Source organism: Rattus rattus, chromosome X (genome assembly GCF_011064425.1).
Source record: "Rattus rattus isolate New Zealand chromosome X, Rrattus_CSIRO_v1, whole genome shotgun sequence".
NCBI lineage: Eukaryota > Metazoa > Chordata > Mammalia > Rodentia > Muridae > Rattus > Rattus rattus.
The window spans coordinates 88231802-88251527 of NC_046172.1; the positions used below are offsets into that span (position 1 = coordinate 88231802).

General features: G+C 41.0%; 3 protein-coding genes and 1 pseudogene across 5 annotated transcripts; 2 read left to right on the forward strand and 2 right to left on the reverse strand.

Annotated features, from left to right (window-relative positions):
• Positions 1–1182: 1182 nt before the first annotated feature.
• Positions 1183–2567, forward strand: Tceal7 (transcription elongation factor A like 7). Its single transcript, XM_032889907.1, has 2 exons — positions 1183–1419; positions 1702–2567. The coding sequence occupies exon 2, from the start codon at positions 1724–1726 to the stop codon at positions 2018–2020; it is 297 nt and encodes a 98-aa protein (XP_032745798.1). The 5' UTR covers positions 1183–1419; positions 1702–1723; the 3' UTR covers positions 2021–2567.
• A 4359-nt stretch (positions 2568–6926) lies between these two features.
• LOC116888810 (programmed cell death protein 6-like) lies at positions 6927–7250 on the reverse strand. The gene has a single exon (XM_032890089.1). The coding sequence runs from the start codon at positions 7209–7211 to the stop codon at positions 6996–6998; it is 216 nt and encodes a 71-aa protein (XP_032745980.1). The 5' UTR covers positions 7212–7250; the 3' UTR covers positions 6927–6995.
• A 2905-nt stretch (positions 7251–10155) lies between these two features.
• Positions 10156–10625, reverse strand: LOC116888874 (annotated as a pseudogene).
• A 6741-nt stretch (positions 10626–17366) lies between these two features.
• Tceal9 (transcription elongation factor A like 9) lies at positions 17367–19398 on the forward strand. 3 transcript variants are annotated; one of them, XM_032890141.1, is made up of 3 exons: positions 17367–17495; positions 17969–18035; positions 18593–19395. In XM_032890141.1, exon 3 carries the CDS (start codon positions 18627–18629, stop codon positions 18939–18941), a length of 315 nt encoding a protein of 104 aa, XP_032746032.1. In that variant the 5' UTR covers positions 17367–17495; positions 17969–18035; positions 18593–18626; the 3' UTR covers positions 18942–19395. The 3 variants fall into 3 exon arrangements, with proteins under 3 accessions (XP_032746032.1, XP_032746030.1, XP_032746031.1); XM_032890139.1 differs by having other exon boundaries at positions 17406–17495; positions 18547–19398; XM_032890140.1 differs by lacking the exon at positions 17367–17495 and having other exon boundaries at positions 18566–19398.
• Positions 19399–19726: the final 328 nt, after the last annotated feature.

The following is a 19726-nucleotide window of genomic DNA, read 5'->3' on the forward strand; positions in this document are numbered from 1 at the left end:
ACGTAAACCCAATTATGACCTCATTACCTAGTTTATTTCATATCTTCCAATTTGGTTTCAGAAATTAGGCTGTAAGGAAAATGATATTTATGCTGGAGGGAAGGGTGAGTAGAGGCAAGATTGCTACTTTCCTGCTCTTGCAACCAAGATGAGGACGAGTAATCCTTTCTTTCAACACAACCCCTAAAAAAGGAATGATAGTTAATATAACCATGGGAAGATGCAGCCCCTCCCTGGTAATCAGAGAAAGGCACATTCCATCCATAAGGAGAAGGGGCCACTTTTGACCTCTGAAATTAGCAAAGGCAAAAATGAGTGACAGGGCCTGGTGTGGTGGGGGTGGGAGGTTAGTAGACAGGTCTACTTCTGCAGTAGTGCTGATGGGAGGGGAAAGTAGGGACCAGAGTTGGAAGATGACATAATCCTCACGTGATTAGAAGCTGACGTGAGCCCAAGTTGTTATATATCCAGGTTTCTTTCTCCTCTGGGTACGAGCTCTTTACTGCCCTGAATACTCGTGGCCAAGGAGAAGAGAAGGTAAATTCCTTAAATCCCAGCAGACTGGTATACAGCAACCACCAGGAGCCCTTGGATTGATAGTGGCTGAACGAGAAGAGAATCCATCTAGACTTGTTTCCCCATATCGCTAATTGGGAGATAGATAATTGCATATGTTTTAATTTTGAATTACATTTATCTATTTGCATGCATGTTTGTGAGTGCACGTTTCACTACATATCTGTGGAGGTCAGAGCAAATATGTAGGAGTTGGTTCTCTCCTACCATGTGGATCCCAGAGACTGAACTAAGGTTTTCAGACTAAGTAGCAGTACCTTTATGCACTCAACCAGCTTGCTGGTCCAATGATTGCATATTGGGAAAAAAAAAAGCAGGAAACATGGGGAAAAGGTTGAGAAACATCTAGCAATTTAGTGATAAGGCTTCTCTTGTCCTGGAAAATTTTGCCTTCTTTGTCTTTCCCCAATGCACTGGAGAACATGGTAGCTCTGAAATGTGAATTAATGCATGGAGAAAGGCTGAAATCGTGGGACAGAGACAAGAAAAATTGAGATAATTTAAAAATGGTTCACTTCATTCAATGCCAACCTGAAATAGTGGGGTCAAAATGGGGGATGGAAGATGCTGAGTCTTACGAGGGCCAAGGCTAAGAGTGAGGATGGGTGAACAGGCACACAATTCTAAACTAATGGATAGCTATAGGAAAAGAACCAGGCAGTAGAGTACTTAAAATTACGATAGTGGGCAGAATCCCGGATTCTGGATAATGATAACATATGTTTGGTATCAATATTCTCTTCCCTGATCCCTTGTTTCTGTTTGTAAGTCCAGGAATCTGGGTTCACAGATAACCCCTGACAGGAAAACAAGCGAGAAACTACCCTGCGTTTATTTACACAGGTTGGTGTGTGTGAGTTTCTTAGACTGGGTTCTGAGGGTGGCAGTTGGGAAGGGATAATGCTGGGTAAAATTTGCAGCTTCACTTATTTCCTGGCAAAAATGTGGGTTGGGATTGAGGAGTGGGGAAGAAGACAAGGAGATTTGACAGTAAGCTGAGGAAGCTGAGATATTTTAGTTTCTGAAGGCTGGAACTGTGGGTCTGTCAGGTATGGGGAAATGGATTCCAAGAGAAAGGGACTCAAAAGTAGGAAGATAATCTTTCTCTGCATTTTCTCCCTGAAGTTAAGCAGGAAACAACGAAATCATGCAAAGGTCCTGCAACGAAAAAGAAGGGAAGCCCAAGTGCACTGAGCCAAAGAGGGAGGAGGAACATCCCTATGGAGCCTTTGAAGGCCAGCGACTGGAAGGGAATTTCAGACAGAGGCTGCTCCAGTCTCTGGAAGAATTTAAAGAAGACATAGACTATAGGCATTTTAAAGGTGAAGAAATGACAGGAGAGGAAGAAGAGATGGAAAGGTGTCTGGAAGAAATAAGAAGTCTGAGAAAAAAATTTAGGGCTCTGCATTCTAACCGTACCCACTCTCGGGACCGTCCCTTTTAATTCTGTAGCCTCAGAAATTATTCTCTGTTATTAATATTCCCACTGCTTTCTGCTTTCACTCATTTTCATAAATATTTGCTATCATTTCACGTTGATACTTCAGTTTTGCTTTCAGCCGTGTATAAACCTCATGCTGTCCATATCTCACCTTTCAGTTCCATCCCACCGATTTAATACGATTTTTTTTGTTTATTTGAAAGGACGACCATCTCGTAGTTTATTTTAAACCAAAAACTGCACGCTAAAAAACATTATGTGTACGTCTTATGTGTTTCCTTATGTATGACACCATGCCAAAGAGGCTAATCTATGTGATCTGGATTCTCTATCTTACTTTCCACACAATGAATATCTGTATTTGTGTTATTAATTTTGTATCACAAAAGGGAAAACAGTTAGACATAAATGAAAGAGGTTTATCAGTCGCTCTTGGAAAGCAGTGAAGCAGCAAACTTTTAATAACAGAAGTATAGGAAAAGCATGCCAATTGCAAATTGCCTTTGGATTTCTTAGGCAGAGGAATAAACTGACCATTATAAAATACAAATGTTTAAGACTTGATCATTTCATGGGGAAAATATTCACTTCACAGAGATTTTGTACAGAACTGCTGTGGGACAGTAGCTCTGTGGCTATGTTGGTGAGACCTCATTTGCGCATGTGCATACCAGAAACCCAGCTTGTATAGAGCCATCCATTTAAGGGAAAACATGGAATGTTTCAATATATGCAGAGGTGGGGTGTTCCATGTCAGCCCTTAGTTTTTGAATTCCACCTTTGTTTACAGCACATCCTGCCTTGGCTTTTGCTCTCTGATAGCTCCCGAGCTACTGATGCACCAGGGGCCTTGTTTCAAAACTTCACTGAGTTTGCAATGAGTTGAGCTCTCAGGGACTTCTTAAACCTCTGCTTTCTAGTGATATTTAAAACAGGTGGCACTGCTGGAACACTGCCAGTTCCGCACTGTCCTGGGACATATTTTTTTCCTAGATACATATTAAGAAGTAGAATTGATGACTCATAGGTTAATTTGGTTTAATTATTACAGCAATTTCTAATCTGCTTTTCAAATATGCCATTAACAGTGCATATTCTTATTTCTCTCCATCACTGATAATGTGTGCATGCTTGTGCAGGCCTGAAGTTGTTGGATGTCTTCCTTGCTCTTCTCTCTCACTTGATTTGCTGAGGTAGGGGCTCAGGGCAAACCGTACTCACCAATTGCTGGTACTCTGTCTAGCCAGCCTGCCTTCAGGATTCTGTGTCTGAATCCCAAGTGCTAGGATTACAGGGTGTCGTCACACCTACCAGGTTTTACGTGGGCTCTGAGGGATCCAAACTATGGTAAATATGTTTAACCACTGAGCCATCTCCCTAGAACAATGTTTTTGATTGCCTGAATGTCCTTAGTGTAGTCAGCCTAGTAGAAATGAAGTTGTGTCTCTGTGTGCTTTTCTTCTGGCTTCTCTTTTTCTAACACTCCCAATCTTTATTGTACTTATTAGTTAATGAAAATACGTGAATGTAACAACTTGTTATTTTAAGTTAGCAGCTGGAAATTTAAAATGCTACAAAATACAAAATCTTTTCTTAGGGCAATAATAGACACATTTAACTTTCCCAAATCCAAGAACAATTGAACATGTTTTTGCCTATTAAATATAAAACTAGATTATATTAACGCTCCTCATAGCTAAAGAATTCAAGGAACAATAATTTTGTTCTATGTATATGATGTGTTGACTGACATGAGGAGCATCTGCCAACACCCTACACCGATGACTTTCACACTGGAGTCTGGCTATTTTGAGAGTTTTCTGGTATGCAAGGGGACACTGTTAATAATGAGGTAATAACCACTTTTACTTTGCGATAAATATATTTAATGCTAAACACAGCCCCCCAAACTGAAACAATACAGAACCCCCAACATACAAAACAAGTTTTAGGAAACTGTATTGTCAGTGAGGACTGACATGTGTTCTCTCAACACACAACACACATCCTAGGGGTCCGTGGCTCCTTCCTTCTCTGTGAACACTAGAGAAATGCTTAGCAAAGCATGCCACACTGCATTTGGATCACAATTCAAAGACTGGGCATCCTGCCAGGGACATAAAAAGGTGTGGAAAGGGACTCTAAGAGTCATCCATGTGACCACCAGACCTCCGTGCTCTCTTTTTAGATAATTAATAGGCACAGGACGCATGGCTAGAATTTCATGAATTGACTTCTAGCCCTCTATATCTAGGTTTTTTGGAATGTTTAGTAGCCACAAATTAATCCTTCAGATTTCGTTAAATGTAGCTCTCAAATTTATTGTCAGGTTCACTTTTAGGACAGCAATATAATCTTCCCAAACAGCAAGGGAGTCCTGAATGTCACAGGTGATGTCCTGGTCCTTAACCTGATTCTCTGCTGACTTTTCTTTTCTCTAGTATCTTTCTAGTCAAAGAATCTATTTTTCCTGGTCCTGGGAGTAGAGATCTTCATCCATGAAATGTAGTTTGCCTGGCATCGATCTTTCTGAGCCACCACAGCTGAGTCACCCTGAATCTGAAAACTATCCCAGGCAGCATGCTTTGTGGCACCCATGTTTGTACTGGGTTATCATGTTTACTTTAGATAAAACACTTTTCATTTCTCTGGCATCATAGAAACACAAAGTTTGGCCTGATATCTTAGCCACATGGTCCTGTGTGCCCACATTACAATCTGACCTCCTGCTGAACAGAAAGAGCTCACATTCAATTGTTATCCTTTGAAATACACCGAGAGAGTCAGTGAAGCCACATTCAAAGAGATAATAATCTCTTTGAAGCTCCCCTGGGGTACAATTGCACTTTGTAAGGGTTCCTGGAAGTATCTTCCTCATAAAAATATATCTGCAGTATATTGGTAGATCAGTCTTCTCCCAGCTCCAGGATTATCTGTTGATTCTACTTCTCCTAAATATTTTTTTTCTATGTCATGGTCTGTTGACATTCAGACAACATCCAAAGGGCTTGAAGTAGCATTTGTGTTTGGTTTACACTTCTTTCTTCATGATATGAGCCCTTTTTATGGAACTCTTGCCTCCTCCTCTTGTTTCAGGCATTTTGTTTTAACCCAAGGTCCAAAAAGCAAAGCACCTACTTCGAACAATGATTCAGGATTCAGGGCTTAACGTCTGAAAGGCAAGCCACATAATGGGAAACAGTAGTCTACTTCCTCATGACGATTTTTTTCCCCAACCACGGGAATACAAAGAATTTGAGAAACTCACTAGGGAGCTTAAGTGGGCATAGAGAAAACCTCTTTGAACTTCTGAGCCAAGTGGCCTGCTTGTTGTTTGAAATGTCTTCCTTCTTATATTTTAAAACTCTCTCCACAGTGTCTGCAGTGTGTAGTACTTTCTAAAAAAAAATTCTCGAGATGCTGCCAAGCTTTGTTTGACACCCGCCCAACACAAAGAACCACTCAGGAGTGGTGATACCAAATCTGAGAGGTTGCATTGACAAAAGCAGAAGATTTAATTTGCTGCTACTAAAACTCTAGAAACGCCTAGGCATCCGTGTGGCACTGACTCTGCAGGCATAGAGGATGCCCAGTGGTGAATCTACAAGACTTCCATCACTGTTTCAGAGACCCACTGACACCAAGCAATGTATAGTAGTGCTGAAGTAAGGTGGCCCTGAAGCATTACTGCATTACTGAACCAATGGGGATCCCAGGATGTTACAGATGTTCGGGCAGTAAGGTATTCACTGAGGAAAGTAGCAGACACAAAGTGGAGCTTGCCCGAGAGAGAGTAGACATTGCTCCAAGCAGCAGAACTGGAGGGGTGAGGCTACTCAAGCTCTCTGGAGATGCATCATGAGCCCTAATGTTGTCTAATGGAGTTGAAGGATTTGGTACTTGCCTTGCTGCATATTTTACTTGGTTGGCTCTAATCATTCCGTGTTGGGTGATTCCATTCTTCGTTTTGGGGATTAATGATTACATTTGTTGTCATTGTGTGTCAGAATTGTGCATTTTTCTGAATCAGCACTTTAATGCCTATGTTACATAGTCCAATAAATAAGCTTTTTTCTTTTTTTCTTTTTCTTTTTTTTAAAGTATGGCACATGAAAAGCCTTCTGGGCCAGTTCCATATTATTTTAAAATTCTATTGGCTAATACAAGCATTGCAACTACAGAATTAGAGGTATCTAGAAAAGAACATGATAATTTGAGAGCAGAATCATGAACCATTAGTAGGTCTCTCACCTCATGGCATAATTAGTCAACAAGCCCAAGGTTTGTGTTCTAACAGCATAGCTAGATTGTCCCTTCACAATCACGGACCAGCTTATTCACATATGTATAGCCTGGTCCCCAAGTATTAACTATACAGACAATGGGAAGGACAGCATCTCAACTACAGCTGTGCCCTGTTCTATCACAGGTTCCTAAGTATTAACTATACAGCCTGCAGAAAGACAGCATCTCTCTCCAGCTGTGCCCTGTTCTATCACAGGTTCCTAAGTATTAACTATACAGCCTACAGAAAGACAGCATCTCTCTCCAGCTGTGCCCTGTTCTATCACAGGTAAGGGATTTGGCATCTTTAGTTTTTTGCACGCCGTGCTTGCCATTCACAAGGCCTGGTTATACAATGCCATGGAGAGATACTGCTCATAAGATACTTGAATCCAGTTGTCCTGATCCCTGTCATAGCGTCTGAATATGTCTGTCAACTTCTGCAAGAAAACGCAACCCTGGATGAAGTCATCAAATGTGATCTGCCCTCTTCCTTGGCCTGTCAGATTTTCAGATGAGGATGTCATGGAACTGATCAGAGAGCCGGTAGCCTGAGAGTTCTTGTTTAAACTTGTTTTTGTCAATCATCTCCGAGTTGTCCCTGTCACAGGTCTGGAAGACATTCTGCCAGTCTGTGAAATGCTTCCACGCACCTGTGAATTCCTTGAAGTTCACACCAGCCTTGTTTTCTAGGTCAAACAGAAATGACTGACCTCACAGTCACTGGATTAAACGGAGTCCATGTACCATTGGATAATGCTTGCTGAAGTTCATTGTCTGAAATCACTCCGCTCCTGTCTTTATCAACCCGCTGGAAGACGTTCCACAGGAAGCTCTGGTCTGGCAGTGCAGCTACAGCAGCAGGGCCAGGGCCAGCACCTGGGCCTGGGCAGTAGGAGTAGACAGCCATGGGCTGATGCACAGCGCTACCATGGCCCAGCTCCACAAGCCGGGCTTCTACCTCCTTGTGCATTTTTTTAAAGTTATAGGAGTCCACTCTTAAGAGACTTCCCTGAGTCTCAAAAGAGACTTCAGACTTTCAAACAACGTTGGAATTGTTAAGGATTATAGGGACTTTTGAAGTTGAATGGGATAATTTTTGCATTGGAAAATAAGACTACAAGGAATAATAAGGCAGAAATGTACAGTTTGAACTGATAGACTTGGGTGTCAGGTTGAGAAGGGGTTAGGTTATGATCTTTAGTATTATCAACTTGACCAGGACCTAGAATTAGGAAGGAGACAAACCTCCAGGCATACACAACCTGTAAAGGATTGTGTAGATTGGGTTAGCCTGTAGACATGCATATGAGGAACTGTCTTGATTAGGTATATTGAGGTGAGAAAATCTACTATGAAAAGGGACAGTGCCATGTTCTGCGCTTAGATCCTGAACTGTATAAAATTAGGAAGCTACCTGAGCACAGAACTCTTTGCTTCCTGATTGCAAACACAGTGTGATCAGCTTCCCTCTAGCTCAGCCATATTCACAAGATCGTAATTAAGTGCAAAATGATAATCCTAATTTATATTATTATACTTTACAATGCCTAGAACAGTGGCTCAATGTGAATCTTGACCCTGTTGAGGTCACAGATCAATATCCTCCTGCATATCAGATATTTACATTACAGTTCATAGCAAAATTGTAATTATGAAGCAGCAATGAAATAATTTTATGGTTGGGGGTTACCGCAACATGAGGAACTATATTAAAGGGTCACAGCCTTAGGAAGGTTAGGAATCCCTGTACAAGGTTGTTTTCTACGTCAACTTCACCATTTTAACTTCCCATTAGTAATGTATAAAGATTCCAGGTCTCCACATCCTTACCAGTACTTATTTTCCATTTAAAGCATAATTATACTAATGGGTATGAGATCTTCTTGTGCTATTGGTAGCAATAAATGATACTAAACAGCTATTTACATTATATCTTTTTTGTAGATCCGAGTCATGCCCTTTTAATTGTGACAGATTTATTGCCCTTTTACTGAGTAGCAGAAGTTGTTTATATAGTGTAGGCATTAATCATTTGGTTGTGGTTAGAAAAATACTTTTTATGGCATTAATCATTTTAAAATGTATTGACACATAATTATCAAATTATAGGTTTAGGGGGTTTTCCATGGGCACTTAGGAACAATGTATGTTCTATTGTTGTTTTGTGATAGTTGCTGTATATATCTTTTATATACAATTATAGGCAGTGTTATTCTCTGCTCTTCTTATTTACCATCAGTCTGAAAATGGAGTATTGAAGATTACATAATTATTCTCTCATAAAGTTTATATCATTTTTTCTCTTTTGTTTGGTTATATCACTTTAACTTATTTGTAAATTGAACATTTTAGTCAAAGTATAGTGATCTTTTTTGTCTTCTGTATGATTTTAATTTTTGTAAAGTCTGGGGGATGGTGAAATTTGTTTTATTACCTGTCCTCCCTTTTTTCTCTCAAGGGTCATTTTGCAGTTTCCTGGCCTCTAAACACATCCAATCCCACATTATCAGTTGTGAAAATTAGAAGCTTACTTGTAGCATTTCTTAAAACTATATGCTCCAATTCCATCCATTTTCCTGAAAAGTTCGTAATTTCATTTTTTTCTCTATAGCTGAGAAAAATTCCATTTTATGTATGCCACACATTTTTCTAATACACACATTTGGACATCTATCTGTTTTCTAAATCAAGCAAGCAATAAAAAGTGGAGTTACAAGCCAAACATACAACATTGGCTTTTATGTGTACCCAGTTAATTTCATTTGACATATTCTTTTCCTCATGTAACTCAAAGTTGTGGTCTGGTGCCCTTTCATTTGAACCTGAAGAATACCCTTTCACATTTCTGGTAGAACAGGTTTCTCAGGAAGACAAATCTCCTTCAGCTTTTGTTTGTCTAGGAATGACGTGCTTTATTCCTCATTTTTGAAGACAGCTACAAAGTATTGACCTGTTGGTTGGTATTATTTGTTTCTTTCAGAACTTTAAACATTCTATGATGCACTCTAGTCTCCATGGTTTTGAGAATTAATTCCTCATTTCAATTTGCAGCTACAAAATCTTTGGTTTCTTTCTTTCTTTTTAACAATTTCTTCTTATTGTCTTGTTCATGTTTTCTTTCCATTTTTCTTTTGCTCAATGACTACATGGAACATTTTGAAGACATTTAAAATAGTTATTTTAAAGCATTTACTGGGCCAGAGAGATGGCTCTCTTGGAGGACACAGTGTTTGTTGCCGATCAGGACTGGCCTGACTTCTGCCTCTTGGAAGGCGTTCGAGAACTGACTACCACAAGTTGTTCTCCCACCTCTACACTTGCTGAGCGATACGCATGTGTGCGCACACATGCATAAATAAACATGTCATATATTTTTAATGTAAACAAATGAAAATCATTCCTGAGTAAGTGCTCTCACGAGGGCTCTTGTCTTATCTTCTTCCTTTCAGTGAGATGCACTTTCTTGTCAACTTTGCACGCCTTTCTGTGAAAAACTGGCGATTGAGTAACATGACATGGCAACTTTACTTGAGTCAGATTCTCTATCATCTCCAAGATGTACAGATGTGTGTATGTCTGTGTAAGTATGGGGGATTGCTGATTTGCCTATTTGTTTAATACAATTTACAAAACATTTTTTTTCTTCAACTAAAAGAGCTGATGATTTTATTTTCACATTTCACAGTATAAAGGGAATCGGTACTTTTTCCGTATCACTTCTCCCTCCAGAAGCGTTCCCTCTGTTAGGAATGGAAGTTCCTTGTCATGCATCTAGTAAACACTCAGGCTGGGCACCAAGATCTCCTGGTGAAACAACAGCAAATACAAAAGGATAAAGAGAGCTTCTGCTTTTATCTGTCTGGCTGGGTCATGTCAGGCCGTGTGGGCACTGTCATAGGGCGGGCAGGAGGTCTCATCATTGGAGGCCCGGGCATCATGGGCATGTGGCCTCCCATGGGTGGTCTCATCCATCCCACAGGCATCATCCCAGGAGGAGGAGGGCCCATCATTGGCATCATGGGAGGGCCTCCCATGTGGGGTGCAGGCATCATGCCAGGCCGAGGAGGACCCAGGAGACTGGGGGGAGGTGGGATCATGGCTCCTGCAGGCGGAGGAGCAGGGAATGGAGCTGGAGGGATCTTTCCTGTTGACCTTGCGCAGCCATTGTTTTGTCAGTCAGGCTCTGGGCCGCTCTTTAATCCATTTCTGGTAACAGTCTTTCACATTCTCTTTGTGTTTTCTGACCACTGCAGTGCGTCTTCCTCACAGAGGGAGAATGGGGTAAGATACTATCACAGTTGTCACACTAAAACTTAGGCATGTTGCTCCACAGGCCATTGGCTACCTGGGTTCTACAAAATAATTCTAGAAGGTTGATATCAGTGCAGTGTCTGTGTAGGTTTAGGCTTTTCTCAAAACCTACTTTATTTGGGGTTCTTGAATACTAACCCTCCCTTCTCACGCACCCAGAGGTGGGGGAAAAGAAGGTTAATAGGAAAAAGAGGGTTGTAGACCTGTTTAGAAATAATTCTTTGGGGGGCGATTCCACTCTTCATTGTCAGGATATCAGCAGTCCAGTCCAATAGCAAACACCAAACACAAATCAGTAGCAGCAGAAACCATAAGGCTCCACTGACACTTTGCTGGTGTCAGCCAAAGCCGCAAGAATCAGTTGGAATAGCACAAGAGGTTCTTTGGTACATTTCTCTCTACAAAGTGAAGGCCAGAGAACACCAGCAAAGTGTTGCACGATGTAGCAATACAAGTGCATCCTTTTACTGTCTGTGGGGTTATATTTATGTTCTTTCTAAACATCTTGTGCCCTCTCAAGCATCCACTCCAGCAAAACATCATATGCTCTCTCAGGTGTCTGCTTCAGCAAAACAGCCTCTCACAAGACAGTTTTCCAGAAAAAACATCATGTGATCCAACTGAGTTTCCAAAGGAACCAGAAATTTCCATTTCACATCTTTTTTTATCAGTATGTCCTCAGCTAGTGTTCTAACATAATATTTATCCTAATGATAGAAAAAAAATTAAATTCAAACATGAAGGGGTTGGGGATTTGGCTCAGTGGTAGAGCGCTTGCCTAGGAAGCACAAGGCCCTGGGTTCAGTCCCCAGCTCCGGAAAAAAAGAACCAAAAAAAAAAATTCAAACATAAGCTAAAAAACCAGAATGTCCTTTTAGTATTTGAAAAAATAACTTAGATAATGCAATTTGTCAGAGTTTCCCTTAATGTTTTTGAGCATACAGAATTCGCCCACTAAGCACAGACACAGCTACATCCATACAGGTTTTCATGTGTTCTGTTCTCATAATTACCCCTTTAAATATATCAAAACATTTGAATATCATTTCTTTTGGCCACAGCTTATCGGTAAGTATATTGTTTTATTGTTGGTTTTGGCTTTTTGAAGTAGAGTGCAGTTGGGCTAGCCTGAAAATCATTATTTAGACCAGGATGATCTCAAATTGTGGCCATCCTGAATCTGATTCTAAAATTCTGAGAGTACTAGTGTGTGTGGTCATATCCAGGAAGAAGTCTATTAGTTAATTTGAAAACTCCTTGGAACTTGCTTCCTGTCCTGATAGTTTTAACTGTTAACCCCATACAACCTAGAATCACTTAGGAAGACACTCTTAATGAAGAGTTATCTGGATCAAGCAGTCTGTGGTGCATTTTATGGGGCACCGTATTGCTAGTTAATTATGGTGAGAAGAGCCGTCCTAGATGAGGACAGCAGCATCTGTTAGAGCTTAGATAAAAGAATGTGGGGAAGGAAAGTTTTCCTTCTTTGCTGACTTGGCCTTTGCTCTCAATGGTGATTTCATTTACCCTCTTGCTGCAGCTGCCGATCCCTTTGCTGATAACAGAACCAGGTGCCTTCCTGCTTCCAACGTGACCTGAAGACCAGTATCTCTAAGGCATCCTCCAGGCCTTTGGTGCAGATTAGGACAGCTGAGACACGTAGCACAGCCTCCCGGGGTAAACAACTAGTCCATTTCCAACCCCTCTTCCACGCTATTATGCAAATCAACCCAGTAAATACGTTTTTTATGGGCCAGTGAGATAGCTCAGCCAGTAAAATGCTGCCTGCCAAGCCTGATGTCCCAATGACCTGAGGAACTAAGGTCTATTTCATTAATCCACATGGTGAAACTAGAGAACAAAATAATTCTGCTCTGCATGGCATCTTCTGACCTCTACATACATGCTATGGCATGTTCTTGTAAGGCACTTTCTTTCTCTTCTGATTCCTCTCCCCCTCCCTCTCTCCCTCTCTTCCCCTCCCTCTCTGTCTCTGTCTGTCTCTGTCTCTGTCTCTGTCTCTCTCTCTCTCTCTCTCTCTCTCTCTCTCTCTCTCTCTCTCTCTCTTTCTGCCTGTGACATATACAGTAAATAAATGAAATGAATATAGACAGGGAATGTAGTGTCAGGAAATTTACTTACCCCTCAAAGGGTTTTGTTTAATGTGGTTCTTATATTCTATGGTTAGGTTTTTGGAGACAAGGTCTCACTATGGAGCCTTGGCTAGACTGGAACTCTCTGTGTGACCAGTGTGGCCTTGAATTCAGAGAACACCTAGTAGTTCTCATACTTCTTATGGAACTCCAGTTATTTCACTAAATAGTGAGTTGTTGCTAAAGTGACAAATAGTTCACCAACCTTGTGTTGTTTCCTATTTTCCATACATCTCTTACCTATGTATATCGTGAGTGTGTGTTACTATCATGCCATCTGCTGTGAGTCCATTACCAGAAGCAAGATTGGTGACAGTATCTAATCTTGAATTTTTTCAAAATGGCACTAAATAAACCTGTTTTTGTTCTAAGGTACCCAGGATCAAGAATTTTGTAATAGTAGTGGGAAATGGGCTAATGTACAATGTTAATAATAATCATAAAATACTTTAATATTTTCTTCTTAAATTGATTTTTTTAGTACTAGGTAGGGATCAAATCCCAAGCTTCAGGTACTTTACCCACTGAACTATTACCTCTGCTGTTAGGTTGGCCATGTTGACATTATAAAATATATATCTTAAACTCTAATATTTTGTTTCTTGTCTTAACATTCACCTTATTAGAGTTTTTGTAGCTACATCAGTTTTTATTTTGAAACTACAGGCCAGTATTTTTTCTAATATGTGACTTTCTATCATTCCCAATAGTTATTTTTAAAATGTTACTCTTATAGCAACCTGTGTCTTATTATTCAGTCAACTTAAACTTACTCTGTTGAAAATATTTTTGCTATACCTCTCAATTGACTCCTGTATTCTCTATTCCTACTGATTAAATAAAGCTATGAGAGTTTAAGAGATAATTTCTGGATCTTCAAAACTTATGTGCCCAAAATTTGTCTGTGTACATATCCATTGACTTAAAGAGTATGGATTCTCTGAGGAGAAAGTCTATCAAAAGTCTTAGTTTGTAAGGGACTCACATTTTATTTTAAAAAAAAAATTTGTCACAAGGCCAGAAATCAATGTATGGCTGTGCTTTCATTGACCAGAAGAATGTATATCAATATGGCGGGTACCCTGTTTTCAGTCTCCATATTGTCCTTGACTGATCTTATTCCTTTCTGTAGTAGTCACAGAATCTTGGGAATGAGGATACTCAATTCCACACCTATAACCCAGAACTCAAAGCTTTTGAATTTCTACATAGCTGTCTAGTGTGATTGTCCTCCACAGCATTTCAAAATGACCTCAGGCTTATCACATGGAAAAGTAATGACCAGGAGTAAGCTGTCCGTTCCCCTGAACTGGAAAGCCTGCTCGGGAATGTTCAAAATGCATTACTGGATCTGGTCACAAGATGGCCCTTTATTCTACACTTAAAGATTTTATAATACACAACCAAATTTTGATCAGGAAAAAAAAAACTATTCTTACAAGTTAGAGAATATTATTTACTAAGTATTACACATTGATTCTTGAAGATGTGTTTGTATCAAATCACCAAAAGGTTCTGCTTGGACATTTCCTTTTCCTTTTTCCTTTTTAACCAATACAATCAATATCTAATTTTTTCATTGCTAGAAGATATACTTTCCTAATGAGTAGCTTTTTGCTTTGTGTTCTGACTTCTGCTTTTTCATAACTTGGACTTACTTGGATAATCTCTTCAGTCGTCAATATCAGGAAATTTGCTTTTCTTTTTCTGTTCCAAGTACCTATTTCCTGTGTGACTCTTGATTGGATTAACAGACACTGGGATCCTGAGTGATCCTCACCTTTGGATGTGTCTATGAGAGTGTTTCCAGAGAGGATTACCTGCCCTGAATGTAGGCGGCACCCTTGCATAGGTAGGAATCTCAGACAAAATAAAGAGACAAAGGAGAAGGTAACTTGACTGCTGGCATTGCCTTTTCTGTGCTTCTTGTTGGATGCTAGAGACAAAGCATTAGTACTACCCCGCCATAATGGATTGGTCCCCAAGCCCTTCCTCCCTTAAGTTGGTTATTGTAAAAATAGTTGGTCCCAGCCCCATGAAAAGTGATACTGAGAAGTAGGGTTGTGGCTATGGCTACCATATTTTGTAGGTTTTTGGAAAGAGTGTGTAAAAGTTTGGAGCCATGAGCTAGAGAAGCAGGAGCATGACACAAGAAGAACTTCGTGGGCAATAGCTCTTCTGTATGGTAAGAAGCTTGGAATGCCAATAGGAAGGTCAGTAGGAAGGACAGCACTCACAAGCTTCCCCAGAATAAGCACTCTATTGGAAACTAGACTGGAGGTTATTTATGGTTTCTTTTGGCAAAGAATTGGACTACACCCTGCCAATTTCCTGAGCATCTGAGTGAGGATGATTTGTTTGGTGGAGGAAATTTCAAGGCAGCATAACATTCACACTGTGGTATTGACGTTGCTCTCCCTGTTTAGCCAGACTTGGAGGGAGAAGAAACAGAAAGTAGTTTATTTAGCATTTGGTTTCTAAGACTCAGGGGCTTTGACTTCTATGGTGAAAGCTTGCTGACTATATCCGAGCCTGATGGATGACAAGATGGCAGGTATGTCTGTGACAAAGACGAGGGGGAGCTGGAGAGCAATCAGAGTTGTGTGTTTTGTTTGGGTGACTCATCCTTGCCCTTTCATAAGAGTCCTTTTGTGAGAAATAGCTGGAGTTCCTTTAGAATTGCGTCAGTTCCTGTCAAAGGCAATGAATGCCCTTCAGAGGTCTAATGGCCTCATCCTGGATGATACCTCTTGAAGGTTCCATCACTTCCCATGTCACCACACTGGGGACCAAGTTTTCAACATACAAATGCCAGGGTGATACTAAATGCAAGAGCATTGCTTGTGGCTTGAAAATGATTCAAGCACAGGTTTTTGAAGCAAGGAAAAGATTGCACTTGGAATGCTAACAAAGCAAAGAAAATCAGAGGCTAGCGCCAACAAAAGATGATTTTACTGGGTTCAGGAATGCAAAGCAGCATTTTAGAGAAGAAAAGGAAGAGAGATAATGGACATCAGAGGACTGTTTACTGAAGACTTCTAGTTTCTAGTGGCCAAGAATGAACTATTGTCTTAGTTACCCTTATCTTGGTGTCTGTAGCTTTGAAGAGGGAACATATTGTGCAAATTTAGGCCAAATCAACCTTGTATTCTTGTTCTGAACAAACCATGTCTTAAATTACTGCTATGTCTACATGTAAAATGGAGCAGAAATCTGGCTAAAGGTTAAGGTAATCAAACAGAAGATACAACGTGAAGGCAGCAATGCCAAGTTTTAAAATACATTTTTAGACATTCTGGGTGTGTGTGACCAAGTAAAATGCCAATACTCTCACCTTTAGTCCCTAATCCAAGCAACCGTTATCATCGTAAAACTAGTAACTTGACTTTTAAAGTCAGTTAAAAGATAAAGAAGCTAGCTAGAGTCCCCCTGTTAAAGAGGAACACAATTAAGCCATAGCCAATCTCACTCCAGTCTTTCAAGAAGACTCAAGCTATTGAATATTGAGTTATCTATGTCTCAAGTGCACTTGCTTCTCAGAATATATATATATATGAAATAAAATGTTGAAAGTTTTCTATGAGCTAAGTGATTTACAGCAGACACACAGTGTTAAGATGTTCCAACGAGCCATGACGTGTATAAAGTATTACCTTCTTTAAGATGAGGAGACTGTTACTAACAGTATCTACTGGCAAGTAAGTGATCAAGCAACACAACTTCTTGACAATATCAGGGCTCTAGAGTTAAGCATGATTGTCCTTCATTTTAAATAATTCCGGGCTGGAGAGATGGCTCAGAGGTTAAGAGAACTGGCTGCTCTTCCTGAGGTCCTGAGTTCAAATCCCAGCAACCACATGGTGGCTCACAACCATTTGTAATAAGGTCTGATGCCCTCTTCTGGAGTGTCTGATGACAGCTACAATGTATTCATATATACAATAAATAAATTAAAAAAAATAATTCCCCCAAGTAACGTCACGATAAAATAAAAAAAATTTAAAGGCATATACTTTGAAAGCATTTGCTATATAGCAGGCACCAGTCTAAGGAATGTACATGTATGAATTCACGAATGTAACCAAAGTAATTTGGCTGTCACTTCTGACTGTAAAACATTACTTAGACTACAGAAGAATTAAGAATAAAGTTTCAGTTGCCTTAAAAAAAAAATCTCACTTCTATTTCGAGATTCCCCGTTTCTCCCTGATTTCTGACCTAGCTACCTGGCTTCACAACAACAAAGGAGATGAAGGAGGAGGGGCTAAGGAAAGCTAGGTTGGGGGTTAGTGATACTGGCAATTGGGAGGGGGAGACAGGAAGGGCCTATTATTAAAAGAAGCACAAAAATTCCGTAGCTCCAGAAAATAAGAAGCTCCTCTTGAATAATCAGAGAGTCGCAAAAAGAACAACAATAAAACCACCCCGCACATTCATGGTTTTTTTTTCCTCCAGTAAAGACTGACAAGGCCAAATGTGTGTTTGGGAAGGGGGTGGTAGATGAGGGAGTGGAGGGCGGGGCCACATCTGCCGCGCTTTTTGTGGGAGTGGAGATTGGGGACCGGAGCTCACTGGTGACGTAGATCTCATGTGACCAGGAGTCGACGTGTGCAGAAATCCTGCTAGTCTGGTCCTTGTTTCCATCTGGGTACCAGCTCCCTTCAGCCTTGCAGGCGGTGGTGTGAGAGGCCAGCGGCAAGAAGAGACAGCTTGCTTGAATTCAGCAGGTTAGTGTTTTAAGCGGTACTGCTTCGGATTTTTGTAGTGTACGGTGGTCTAGAGTAGTGACTTGAGTCCTAGTTAAGTCTGTCCCTCCACCCCTTACCTTCAATTCTTCAGGGAAGGACACTTGTGAAAGGACTAAGGGGGTCCCAAGAGAAAACAAGGGGGCCTGTGATGACTCAAAAATAATCAGACTCTGAGATTTTGGACACCCCCTTTGCTTTCCAAACGTCATCTCGGATCTACAGATAGTTGAGAAATAATATCCCTTTCTTACCCTCTGTCTGGTGAGAAAGACAAGCTAACTTGCGGGGTGGGAAAAAGGAGTCCTATGGGAAACAAAGGGTGGGAAACTTCCATATGCAAGACCTTAAATAAGGGAAGCTCGGTGAGGTGGTTCTGTGGTGCTGCTATGCTGAGCACCGAGAGCTTGCTTGCCCCACCCCCAACATCTCCTCCCTTCTCCGTTTGCCTGCAGGTTTGTTTTTTGTACCGCTCCAGCCTAAAATAAGTAGGAAAAAAGAGATCGACCAGATCCGTACCTGGTAAGTGAAGGGAACTTTATAAAAGACTCCCTAGGATATGGCTTGGTGAAGGCCTGCAGAGGCTGAAGGCCCCAGTCCCTCTCCCTCCCCTTCAGAAACCTACCCCCCCCTTTCGGAGGGCCTTTCGTGTTAGGCCTGTGGGGGAAAGATTTGTGGAGGGCTGGGGCGGGAGGCGGGAAGGGAGGCCTTGGAAAATGCTTGAGGGAGGGACTAGAGAGGGGAGGGGGTGGAAAATGGAGGTAAGAGGGGCGGGGACAGGGAAACCTTGATTGCGGACTGGGTTTCTCAGGTGGAAGGTATCTGGTGAGGGCAGTTAGACCAAATGAGGGTGGGGAAGGAGATGAGGGGGGAAGAGGGAAGGGGAGAGGAGAGAGGGAGGGGAGAGTGGGGAGGGGGGGGGGGGGGTGAGGGTGGGGGTGGGGATAGGGGTGGGGGTGGGGAGGGCGTGAGCAAACGGTGAGGAGACCTTTGTGCAGAGCACCTGCACATTCACCAAGTCTCCCATCTACAGTGTCCTCCTTGCTTCCTAGAAATAATTGCATTCCCATATTCGGCAGGAAGCCGCAAAGAAGGAAGAGAAGCATACACAAGATGAAACCCTGCCAAAAAATGGAAGGAAACCTAGAAAAGGAGAATGAGCCAAAGCCCGAGGAAGAGCCAAAGCCTGAGGAGAAGCCAGAGGAGGGGGAGGAACCAGAAGAGGAGGAAAAATCAGAAGAAACTTTTCGGGAGAGGCTGATTCAGTCTCTTCAGGATTTTAAGGAGGATATACACAACAGGCATCTGAGCAGTGAAGATATGTTTAGAGACGTGGATGAGCTAGATGAGATCAGGAGAGTGAGAAACAAACTAATAGTGATGCGTTGGAAGGCCAATCGAAGCCATCCTTACCCCTATTTAATGTAGCTTGGCTTGGTTTCCTTTTTATCTGCTGTTACCATTGCAATCTAGCTTTCTTTTGATTAGCATTTTCCTGCTAAGACCTTTGCCCATCTTCCTGCGTTGAATCTGTTGCTGTTAGTGGCTTTTAGCGATCTCTCTTGTTGTCTGTATCTTACTGTTGATTGTATTTGAACCAATCTATAAGTCTCTGGCTTTTAACCGAAGAGCTTTACTGATTTGTAAAAAAAAAAATACAAAAATGAGCTTCTGATGGGAAACAAAATGAGAAAAGATTACAAAATAATAAGGGAATATCATATTTTGAGAGACAGGAGTCCCTTTGTATGTTACATATATGCACATATAAACTTGTGAAAGATGAATGATTTTTCTTCTGCTTATTTGTATTTGCCATATTCCTAAAATAAACACGCATTATTCTTGCTAAAAATAATAAAGGTTTTATAACTAAAAAGAAGCATCCAACAGCACTTATCAATTTTTCTTTAAAACTACCAAGGCACTTGTTATTCATTGACAGTGTTAGAACCACTGAGTTAAAAGGTTAGAATTTACATCTATTCTTACATGCAATAATAAACTAAGGCACAGAGCTGGTTTTACCCCCATTTGTTCATGCAGGAGGAGCCAAATGCTAGAGATTTGCTTCTGCTATTCAGAAGCATAGAAAAAGTAATACTGGGCTTGACAACAAGCTCAAGTAACTGTTAGGTGAGGGCTGTAGCGTTCTTTATGCCTGTCTAGACTCCCCTCTAGCTGCTTTTGAAACTGGCATGGTGTTCCAGGTC

Bases quoted from the DNA above. Each gene is read 5' to 3' on its own strand.
- LOC116888810 (XM_032890089.1), bottom strand. From the start codon at position 7,211: ATGGCTGTCTACTCCTACTGCCCAGGCCCAGGTGCTGGCCCTGGCCCT.
- Tceal7 (XM_032889907.1), top strand. From the start codon at position 1,724: ATGCAAAGGTCCTGCAACGAAAAAGAAGGGAAGCCCAAGTGCACTGAG.
- Tceal9 (XM_032890141.1), top strand. From the start codon at position 18,627: ATGAAACCCTGCCAAAAAATGGAAGGAAACCTAGAAAAGGAGAATGAG.